The sequence below is a fragment of the Carya illinoinensis genome, chromosome 3 (assembly GCF_018687715.1).
Source record: "Carya illinoinensis cultivar Pawnee chromosome 3, C.illinoinensisPawnee_v1, whole genome shotgun sequence".
Classification (NCBI taxonomy): Eukaryota; Viridiplantae; Streptophyta; class Magnoliopsida; order Fagales; family Juglandaceae; genus Carya; species Carya illinoinensis.
Window position 1 is genome coordinate 22,494,608 of NC_056754.1, and position 12,278 is coordinate 22,506,885.

The 12,278-nt window shown below is 36.4% G+C and overlaps 1 protein-coding gene across 1 annotated transcript; it reads left to right on the forward strand.

Moving 5' to 3' along the window:
- The first annotated feature begins 10,869 nt into the window (after nt 1-10,869).
- Nucleotides 10,870-11,484, forward strand: LOC122304622. The gene has a single exon (XM_043116881.1). The coding sequence runs from the start codon at nt 10,870-10,872 to the stop codon at nt 11,482-11,484; it is 615 nt and encodes a 204-aa protein (XP_042972815.1).
- The last annotated feature ends 794 nt before the right edge of the window (nt 11,485-12,278 follow it).

A 12,278-nucleotide genomic window follows, 5' to 3' on the forward strand; every position in this document is an offset into this window, starting at 1 on the left:
CGCCTTGGACATCTTTCTGCTCCTAGATTACATGATCTTGCTTTTGATCTTGGACATATTACATATCAGCATCATAATAATCATTGTGATATATGTCCTCTTGTGAAACAAAAACGACTTCCTTTTCCCTTTTCTTCTGATCTTGCCAAACACTCACTGACATGCCTAGTCAGCCCCCATGGTGAGCCATCAGCATGCCATAGCCCATGCCATGGCAAGCCCACGGACCAGCCAGCCAACAGCTCGGCCAGCATGCTTCAGCACGCTGGTGAGGCTGTTGGCCTTCCCTTGGTGCCGCACAGCATGCACCAGCATGTTGGCGAGGTTAGTGGGCTGGTCTGCCAGCCCAGCCAGGCTAGCCAGCAAGCCCAGCAAGCAGGCCAGCACGCCAGCCAGCCAGCACGTCCAGCAGGCAGGCCAGCATGCCCAGCCGGCCAGGCCACCTGCTTGGCCAGCACGCCCAGCCAGTCAGGCCACCTGCCTGACCAGCATGCCCAGCCAACCAGCCAGGCCACCAACCTGGCCAGCACACCCAGCAGGCCAGCCAGCCAAGCCACCTGCCTGGCCAGCAGCATGACCAGCATGCAGGCCATGCCTGGCCATGCATGTTGCCCATCAGCACCAGCCATGCAGCAGGACCAGACCAGTCGGCCAACAACCATGGCACCAGCCATGCGGCCAGACCATGGCTAACCCATGGCCCATGCCATGGGCCATTTTCAGCATCGGCCAGCACTAATAAGGTCGTGGGTCCCACATGAGCCCCACGGCCAGAATTTTATCAGCATTTTATTATTTTAATAAAATCATCTAGTATTTATATATTTCATTATTTCCTTGTTTTAGTACAACTAGGAATTAATTCCTTAGGCTAGTGTTACTAGGAATTAATTCCTTTCTAAGATTTATTTCCTTGTTCAAGCACCATTAGGACTCTCCCCTTGTAAGCCTATATAAAGGCCAGTATATCTGTTTCAACATCTATATTTGAAATTGTTCATTGTGATGTATGGGGACATTTTTCTATACCCTCTTATAATGGCTTTAAATATTTTTTTAACTATTGTGGATGATTTCAGTAGATGTACTTGGCTATACTCTAAATCTGAAACTCGATTTTACATACAATCTTTTTTCTCTTTTGTTAAGACTCAATTTCAATGTAAAATCAAAACTATTCATACTGATAATGCTTTGGAATTTGACATTAAATCATTTTTTTTCCTAATAAAGGGGTTATACATCAACTATGTTGTGTATATACTCCCCAACAAAATGCTATTTTTGAAAGAAAACGTCAACACATTGAATGTTGCTCGAGCTCTCAAATTTCAATCTCATATTCTTTTAAATTTTTAGAGTGATTGTGTTTTAAATGTTGTTTATCTCATAAATAGATTACGCCCCCCTATTCTTTCTAATAAGTCACCTTATGAGGTTTATTTTCTGCTAAACCTCAATACAATCACCTTAAAGTTTTTGATTGCCTTTGTTATGCTTCTATTCTTGGTAATTCATCAACAAAATTTTCTTCCCAAGCTCAAGCTTGTGTGTTTCTTAGATATCCAGTTGGCATAAAAGGGTATAAACTGTATAATATCCATACTCATAAAAATTTAATTTCTCAAGATGTTATATTTCATGAGAATATTTTCCCTTTCAAGTCAAATTCTTTGTCTGAAATCCCATTAGATTCTTCTCAATTTGATATTGTTCTACCTACCCCTTTATCAGACACTACCCTTACTCCCTCTCAACCTATTTCATCCTCCCCTTCTATTCCTCATACCTCAAAAAATATCTCTAATATTGTTCCCACTCGAAAATCTACAAGAAATGGGAGACCACCTAATTGCTTGCAACATTATCATTGTTCCTTGATATCAAATAATAAAGTTACTCCTTCTCCTCTGGTTGCTGGTTCTCAAAGTACAGGTATTGTCTATCCTATCTCTAACTACTTATCATATTCCAAAATTTCCAATTCATTCAAACACTTTTGTTCTTCTGTTGATTCTCTATATGAACCAAAATTTCTCCATCAAGCCATCAAACATCCTTATTGGAGGGATGCAATGGCTGCTGAAATTAGTATTCTTGAAGCTAATAAAACTTGGGTTTTAACTGATTTACCTCCTGGCAAGCAATCCATTGGTTGTAAATGGGTGTATAAGTGCAAGTTGAAATCTAATGGCACTCTAGAGAGATATAAAGCTTGATTAGTAGCAAAGGGTTATATCCAACGTAAGGGCATTGATTATTTTTATACTTTCTCTCCTGTCGCAAAGCTTACTACTGTTTGTTGTTTTCTTGCTTTGCTTTGGCTGCCATTCACGACTAGGAATTACATCAAATGGATGTAAATAATGGATTTCTTCATGGTGAGTTAGATGAAGAAGTTTATATAAAATTACCACCTGGTTTTTCAAAACTAGGAGATTCTCGGGTATGCAAGTTGCACAAGTCCTTGTATGGTTTGAAACAGTCTTCTCGCCAATGGTTCTCTAAGTTCTCTTCCACCTTGCTTACTTATGGATTTAATCAGTCTAAATCTGATGACTCTTTGTTTACAAAGCATTCTGGTGATTCTTTTATGGCACTTTTGGTGTATGTTGATGATATTATCATTGTCTCTAATAATTCAAATTATGTTGCTGATATTAAGGCTTTTCTTCATTTACATTTTAAGCTAAATGATCTTGGAAATTTGAGGTATTTTTTGTGGCTTGAGGTGGCCAGATCTTCCAGAGGTATTTCTCTTTCTTGGAGAAAATATGCCGTTGAGATTGTATCTGATTCTGGTCTTCTAGCTAGTAAGCCCGCTACTTCTCCTATGGATTAAAACCTGAGGTTGTCTAAAACTGATTCTTCTGGTCCTTTACTTGATGATCCAGCTTCTTATTGAAGGTTGATTGGTAGACTTCTTTATTTGACACTCACCAGACTTGACATTTCTTATTCTGTTAATTATTTGAGTCAGTTTTTGGACCAACCTCAACAATCTCATCATGATGCTACTATGAAGATTGTCAAATATATCAAAGCTACTGTTGGTCAAGGCTTGATCTTTCCCTTTGCAGCTGAAAGGTTTTTGTGATTCAGATTGGGCCACTTGTCGTGACTCTCAATGCTCAATTACTGGTTACTATTTTTTCATTAGTGATTCATTGATTTCTTAGAAGTCCAAAAAACAAGTAACTGTTTCCAGATTTTTTGCTAAAGCTGAGTATCGCTCCATCACATCTGCTTGTTGTGAAATAAAATGGCTTCTTGCATTACTTGCTGATTTCAAAGTTATTTTTTCTTCTCCATCTATATTGTATTGTGATAGTCAAGTAGCCCTCATATTGCTGCTAATCCTTTTTTCATGAAAGAGCTAAATACATTGAGATAGATTGCCATTTAGTTAGAGATATGATTCAAGCTGGCACTATAATTACTTTACATGTTTCATCTAAACATCAATTAGGTGATTTCTTTATTAAGCCTTTGGGCCAGATCGATTTCATAGTCTTCTCAGGAAGCTGGGTGCGCTCAATTTACACACTCCAACTTGATGGGGGCCTATTAGTGTATTCAAGTTATTTTAATCTTTTAATCACCTGTATGCACGTGCACTTTAGTTAGGATGTTATTTCCTTGTAGTATATAATACTTTTTCTGATGTGAATAATAAATCAGTATCATTTTTCCCATTTCGTGTATCTCTCATCTTGCTGTACGGGATATTGTAAACCGGATATGGCGCAATGATCTGTCTGAAGGCTGCAGCTGTTGAAAACCATGAAGCTTGAAATGCTCCTTCTTAGTACGATGCAAACTTAGATAACCACAAATTGTATGTACCTGAACATGGAAGCTGCAAACACCTTTTCCTGATCCCATTACACTGCTGTATGGAACCATTCAGACTATTCTCAGGTTCAGAGTAAATAAATTCATGGTTTCTAATTTAGCAAATCATTTATAAGCATACAAGCTTTCGAGGGAATTAAAGAAAAACTACCAAAAGCTTTATGAATCTGAGCGTCGAGTTCAGCCATGAAACTTGGCTGTTGGACGTAAAAGTACTAAGGAAATCCTTTCATTTATGATCGGAACTGCTCAAGAACTGAAATGAAGGGCAGACAAAACCCAAATAACCAGAATTTGGGTTAGAAAAACCAAACCATGCGCTGCCATCTCTCATTCTAAGATAATCATATCACGGCATTACTATCATCCAAACTTATTGGGGTTCACAATAAATTAAGCAAATACTCTTTAATCTTTAAGCATAGTTCTAGAAAATCCCTACACCTCATTTGATCTGGTTTTAATTTAAATTCCAACCATGCATAAAATAGAAACTTATAGCATCGATCTCAGTCTCAACTTCCACTAAAAGAGTCCCCTCGAACACAGATAAGAGTCCCCATCCGCAACACCATATGCCACTAGAGACTGCTTGTGCATAACCATATAATAACTCAACAATAATGGCTTTGAGTCTTTAATTAAGGTGTATGATTCCTTCATTTCCTAAGGATTTCTAGCTGAATTAAGCAAACTAGAAGAAGTTTGCACCACCAGAGTCGGCCTTCTTGATGTGGTTCATCACTAAGATGATTCGTGGTCTTGAGGAACACAATTACTATCCCTTCTTCTCTTTGATTGCGAGATATTTCATCTTCCAGCTATATCCCAGAATAGAAAAGTGATTTGCTTTTGAGAGAGCTACCATCAATGATATGAATTTCTCCTTTGTACTTCGCAGGATTTATGCAACATCTACCTCTACGTTCAACTTCCTAGCCCAGATTTTCTACTATCCATGGAGGCAAAAAAGACTTTGCACGGATTTGACTACAAGTTCAATTTTTGCACATTCAGTGCAATTGGATAGTCTTCCATGTCAAGTCCATCCACCAAATCTCATCTTGATACCGAGAGATCTTGTTTGTTGAAGCCACAGGGACAGCAGGAATTGTTGGATCTTCCTTTTTATTTCAAGAACAAGTTCTTCGAGACCCACTTCAAAGAAAAATTTGTCATGTGCCAATCTAACAATGATTTCCAACATCGTATCACAAAAATGTAGCCAACTTAATTGGTAAGTCTGAAGGATTAACAAAGAGAAGAAAAACTACTATTAAAATGATATATGCATGGTACCTTCGATGACCATCATTAACTTTATGATTATTCAAAGAATTGTAGCCACAAATTAAACTGCCCAAGTTCTTTCTCAGTTTCCCAGTTTGATGTCAGCCCACCATTTATCAAATACTTTAGTCAGTCCAAAATCAATTAACATTTATCAATATATAGGACAGTAATCTTCAGACAGTTGTTCATTGCTTACATACATTGCAGCACTACTACTCTCAGGAGGCACTGGCTGTCAGAAAGGTAATTTCAGTACTCTTCTTTCTTCAGGGCATTTTTCTTATTATTGTACTGTTAGATCTCAAGGATTGAAACTCGAATTCTACAAGAATGTAATGAACCTGTTGGGAATTGCTGTGATGTAACTAAGGAAATGGATGGAGTTATAAACGATGGCTGGCTGCTGTAATGAAAATAAGTAATGTATGGAAGGTGTTTATGAAAATGATAAAAGAGAGTCACAAGTATATTGATAAGGGATTCTTCGAGGGAACCCAACCTCCTTACAAATCAAAACTACTGATAATTTCCAGATTCAAGATATTCCTCTACTTTCCCCTCTGCTCTCCTATATACCCCCACCAGCTCGTACATCATAACCCATAACAGACTAACATATAAAAAGACTAAAAAAACCCTTCTAGCAAACATAATATCTATGCCCAAAATGCAGAGTTTTATCAAAGTAAAATACTAGCATTAACACTACAAAACTGTGACGTTTCAGCTATCCTCGAACGACACCGTTAAAGTCAGGTTCATAACAAAGAATATGCATGCATACATACGTAAGTACATACATTATATATACCTACTTACATATAAGCCCCGACGACGAGGAAGCTATTGTGTAAAAACTTATGATGTAATTCACTAAAAACAATTACGATGTGGCGGCATTTCTATTTCCGGCATTTAGAGATGCCGGCAAAAATTAATCATTTACCGATATTTAGTTCTTACGTCGGTAATTATCGGTGTGAATACCTTTACGCCAGCAACTAAATATACATATGCGAAAATGTCAAAAAAAGGGCTTTGCTACATATAGTCAGCAAATGCAGTCGGCTGTACGGAATGAATAAAAAAAATTATAAATTTTTTTTTTATATTCAGGAAGACCTACATGAATAAAAAAAGTTATAAAAATAATTTTTTTTTCATGTAGGTCCCGTATTAATTCACTTTTTTACAGCCGACTGCACGCCGACTGCATCTGCCGACTGCAAAAATTATTTCTCAAAATGTAAGAGTTGTTCCTGCATTAATTGGCAATAACAATAACTATTTTATAAACATTTAATGACAAAGTTCTATAAATATAAAATGATAATTTTATTAATTAGCAATGAGGGGTGTTCAACCAGATTCGGATCTGGGTATCCGGCCATAACCGGATCCGGATCCGGATTTTAAAAACCGGGCGGTTATTCGCCCGGATTGGCCTGGATTTCAATCCGGACGGATAGCCGGGTCTTATCCGGATTATAACCGGATATCTGGTTTTTTTGCAATTTTTGCCTTAAAATCCAAATATCCGGATTATAACCGGGTCTAATCCGGGCTTTTTTTTTTTTTTCAGACTTTAAAACTCCAAAAAATATATATATAGCACTTTAAAAAAAAAATCTGATATCTTATTTCAATTGCCCAATTTGTTTTAAAAAATAATTTAAACACATTTTATAAGTTAAAAAAAAAAGTAAATTAAAGAACAAAATAAATAAAAATGCAAAAGTAGATAATATTTTTGTTTACATCTCAATGCAAAACATAAATTTACAAAGAACAAAATAAATAATAATACATTACAACTAATTAAACTAATACAATCCATTACAAAGAACAAAATAAATAATAATACATTAAAATACTGCTACTATTTCAAAAAAAAAAATTACAATCTCTTCAAGTCTTCTTCACTTTATAGGCAAGTCTAGAGAAGAAGCCTCAACAGGTAGCTGATCCAACCTGCCATCTCCAACCTACAGTTGTTTCAGATATACATCGACACCAAATAGTTCTTGAGCACATCAACTGAGTTTAGGGGACTGGAAAGATAAAATAAAAAAGGAGTCAATATCACAATTAGTATTAGTACTGATATTGTTCTTGTCACTTTGTTGATGGTAAAAGCACTTTAATGTCTAATGTCTTTACATACTAGCAAGTCTTGAATGTCATGCTAAGGACAGAAAGACCATTGGGCTTAGATGCAACTTCATCGATTATAGACCACAATGAGATTTGTATTGTCACATTGGTCCACCAGAAAGTCTGAAAATACCATCTCTTTGTATCAGTTTGGCCTACAGTCTCAGAGAAAGGTATAAAGTTTAACTCCCAACTAATAAACATAAAAAACTGATCATAGTTCATCCCAAACAGTGACAGAAGCATATCTACGTGTTCGATCTGATTGGAACCAGTTCTTAACTCTTTCAACTACATATATATATTTAAACCAGAAAGGAGAAGAAGAACAAGCAACAAGCCAACAGATATAATATATCTTACTAAATTACTAATCTTTATTGTTGTCCCTGATTATTTTCACAACAAAGAGTAAACAAAAAAAAAAAAATAGCAATGTCATTTAACAAGAACTGGTTGATTTTAAAAGAATGAGATCAAAGGAAGCCAAGGCTTACTGTCATCTCAACAGTACTATATTTGTGATTTTTAAGCCTGTACACTATATTTGTAAGGACTAGCTAGCAAGGATGAATAGGCTGAAAGTAAGTACCACTGTTTTGCATATTTGGACTGCAAATTGATATTCAAATTTTTTATATATAGTTTAGTAATGGATAACGTTAGATTTTATAGGAGTCTCCATTATAATTTGACTGGTTCTTTTAAAGTAGGATGGGACTATATGTTATGTGATTCTTGAGTACTAGTTCTTTTAAAGTATACACTATGTAGCACTTACACAACAGCCCATTGCTGCTACAATTTCTATAAGCACCATTGGTAAGCTCTGGCAGCATCTACAAACCAATATATACAAATATTAATAAGATTCACACCATATATATATATATATAGTACACGCATACTATCTTACTTGAGTAATACTATATATAGTCATGAAATGCTACACGCATCCTATCGCGTAGTTTCTTCATGATCATCCCAGCCCCATGTTTTTGAAGAAGAAAGTGGGTTTTGTTTATAAAGCAAATGCAGATTTTGTTGTAGCATTAATATCAGTATGCATGATTCTTGTGAGAAACAATCAATATATATTGATTCTTAATCTTATGTGCTAGCTTTTGGTCGTGCAGTAGAGTTTGTCGTCTCTCCATTCATTCATTCATTCATTCCTCTTTTTCAAAAGGGAAGTCGTGGCATCTCACAGAAACCATGTGATGTGCTGAACATTTTTTTTTCTTTTTTTTTTCTTGGTATCTGAATCAGAATGCATGTGATCTTAGAGTTTTCTAGCGACTTCAGCAGAGAGCTAAGAGAGTAGTATTATTAAATTCTATTGGCAAATTAAAAGCACATTAATGCTGATATTACTGAGTTTGGACATCATTGATTTACAAACTGAAAACTCTTAACACTTCACAAAGATCGGAGTTGCAAGTCATAATTAATATGTAGATTGATTTTTCTATTTTTGGTTTGAATATAAAAACTCTATATGATCTCTGATGCGATCTCTTTGAGTTTCTTTATAATTAAAATTATGATTTTTGGTGAAAAGAAAAGCTCAGATTTGGTCATATGTACACACTTTTTTTAACTTTTATTTGGAAGACTCAGAGAGAGCCTCCAGATTCAGTAGAGCAACTTTCTTTCTGGGGGTGGGTGTATCGAAAACAGAGCGTACAGATGCAACTTCAATGCTACTTCTAACAAACCCAAAACAAATAACAGAGCGTACAGATGCAAAATCGCAAACCCAAATGGCAAACCCTAAACAGATCTTGAGAGATCAACACTGTAAATTAGAGCTACAATTTTGCTAAACAGAGAGATTCAACTAGCAAAACATCCAAATTCGTAAATCACAAGCCAAGCAATGTGTAAATCAGAAAAGAGATAACATCATGCGAAAATCAAACGTAAACCCAGAAATAGGAATCCACCCAAATCGAGAGAGAGAGAGAGAGAGAGAGAGAGAGAGAGAGAGAGAGAGAGAGAGAGAGAGAGAGAGAGAGAGAGAGATTAACATACCTTAGGTTTCAAGACAGAGACAGAAGATTTGCTATGCAATCGCCACGGGCCCTAGGGTTCTTGAGAGACGAGTGTGAGAGAAGACGAGTGAGATTCGATCGAGAGAGACCGGGTTATGTTTCCGGAAAATCAAAATGTAAGGAGAAACGGTGTCGTTCGGGAAAATAAAATCATTAACCGGGTGTATAACCCGGTTACGGATTACCGGCTTATAAAACCGGATCCGTAACCGGATCTGGGTTTTTTAACAACCGCCCGGGTGTAATCCGGGCGGATAACCTCCCGGATTCACCCGGATCCGGAAAAAAACCGGTCCGGATGCACACCCCTAATTGGCATAAGTTTTAAAATAAAACTCTTCACCAAACGAAATTAAAATCCCAAAAGTATTGGCAGTTACATTTCGATTGAGGGGAGATAGAAGTTAAATAAAGAGAAGCTAAAAACAAGAGGAGGAAGTCCTTAGCAAGTCCTCAACAACACACCAGAACTCAACAACCAAGAAAAGGAAGGAACACTGAGAGCTGGAGAAAAAGCAAGGGAGATTATCTAAGGAAAACCAAATTCAAAAGCAGATCGAATGGGATCATATGGATATAGAAACAAAGTTATCGGTGGTTGTTGGAGTCCAATCCCATTGGGAGCTATGAAAACACTCAGTTGGAATACCTATGAGCTTGAAAACTCATGGGGCATTCGTACTCTTCGAGACTTAGTACACTCAGCTGGAATACCTGTGGGCTTGAAAACCCATAGGGCATTCGTACTCTTCGAGACTTAGTAATGAAGGAAGGGCCCGGCATCATTTTCTTACAAGAAACTAAGTTGAAAGCTTGAGGTGTTGAGAACTATAAGTATAAGCTTGGCTATGTTAATTTTCTAGCAGTAGATTGTGAAGGAAAAAGTGAGGGAATTGCTTTATTGTGGAATAAGGATGTTAATCTTACCATTCTTAGCTATTCTAAGAATCGTGTTGATGCTTACATTAAGGATGAGAGATTGAATAATTTGGCCTGGTACCTTACAGGTGTTTATGGACACCTTAATAATACTCATAGAAACATAACATGATCACTGATTCACTCTTTGTGCAGAAGAAGGGGAGAGCCATGGGTGATCTTTGGAGATTTTAATGAAAACTTATATCAAAATGAAAAAATGGGAAGGAAGTGACAAACCTGAAAACAAATGTGTGATTTTAGAGAGGTTCTAAATTAATGTGCATTGAGGGATTTGGGTTATTGTTGGCCAGAATTTACTTGGTACAATAAAAGAGAAGGCAAAAACTGCATCAGTGAAAGATTAGATAGATTTCTGGCTAATGTCCAATGGTGTACTTGTTTCCCACAAGCAAGTGTTACTCATGGAGTTGCAGCCTACTCTAATCATTTCCCTATTTGGTTAGAATTAGAAGGAGATTACATACAAAGATCAAGATAGAAACAATTTAGATTTGAAGCCACGTGGATTGGGGAGACAGGTTGTGAGAGGCTTATAGAAGAATCATGGAGAAGAGGAACAAGGAGGAATGACATGGAAGAGATTATGGCTATGATATCTAATTGCATTAGGCTGGAAATTTGGAATCTTACTAATTTTGGCAGAGTTCAACATCGACTACATAAAGCAAAACAGAAACTTCAACAGGTACAAGAAAGGGATCCCACTTTTGTTGATAGAAAGGGCTATATTTCAGCAAGAATGCAGGTTCAAACATTGTTGGAGAGGAAGGAGATTATATGGAGGCAGAGATCAAAGGCATTGTGGTTGAATGAAGGAGACCAAAATTCAAAGTTCTCTCATACTAAAGCTTCACATAGAAGAAGAAAGAACAGCATAAAGAGATTACAAGATGAAAATAGGGAATGGCAAGAAGGGGAAAATAGAGATAGTATTATTCTGGGTTATTTTCAGGATCTTTTCTATACTTCTCAAGAGAGAGGTCCTATTAATTTCCTGGAAACTTTGGCAAGACAGGTGACTAGTCCAATGAATAAAGAATTAGCAACGACTTATATTGAGGAAGAGGTGATTGCAACACCGAAAGAGATGAATCTCTCAAAGGCTCTTGAACCAGATGGCATGGCCCTAATTTTTTTCAAAAATTCTAGCATGTTGTTGGCAGATCAGTTACTGCAGCAATTTTGAAAGCTTTATACACTGGTGAGTTTCACACTTCATTGAATCATACTTTCATTACACTGATTTCGAAGAAAAAATCTCCTGTGAATGTGGCAGATTTTCGTCCAATCAATTTGTGTAATGTAATTTATCAATTAATTACTAAAGTAATTGCTAATAGATTGAAAAGGGTACTTCCATCTATAATTTCTAAATCCCAAAGTGCATTTGTTCCTAGTTGTCCTATTGCTGATAATGTTCTTGTTGTATATGAACTTATCCACTACTTGAAACAGAAGAAAGTAAGGAAAAAATGATACGTGTCCTTAAAATGAGATATAAATAAAGCCTATGATCGTATTGAATGAGATTCTTTAGAAGCTATTAAATATGAGTAAACCTTCATAATTAATATAATCACTTGCTATTTACAGATGACAGTGTGATTTTTTGTAGAGTAGATCCTAAAGAAAATATAAATGTTCAAAGGTTGCTCAACACTTATGAAAAGGCCTCAGGACAGAAGATAATCAGGGAGAAAACCTTAATGGTTTTTAGTAAGAATGTGGCAACTGAAGTGAAGGATGAAGTCTTGCATCTGTGGAGGGTCAATAGTGCTCAACAATATGAGAAGTACTTAGGCTTACCTCCAGTAGTTTTAAGTATGGTACTTTTTTTTTCTATTCGTAAATTTTATTTTTTCGTTAAAAAATATGGGTTCGTTTTCTACTCCTCATTTGTGCCAAAATCTGATGAAATTTTGTTTCCATGGAGTTGGATAGCTTTTTCGTGTTACCCATATTGCATGGTGCAATAAAAGT

What these genes read in the sequence shown, in the direction of transcription:
- LOC122304622 (XM_043116881.1), top strand. Translation starts at nt 10,870, where the DNA reads ATGGAAGAGATTATGGCTATGATATCTAATTGCATTAGGCTGGAAATT.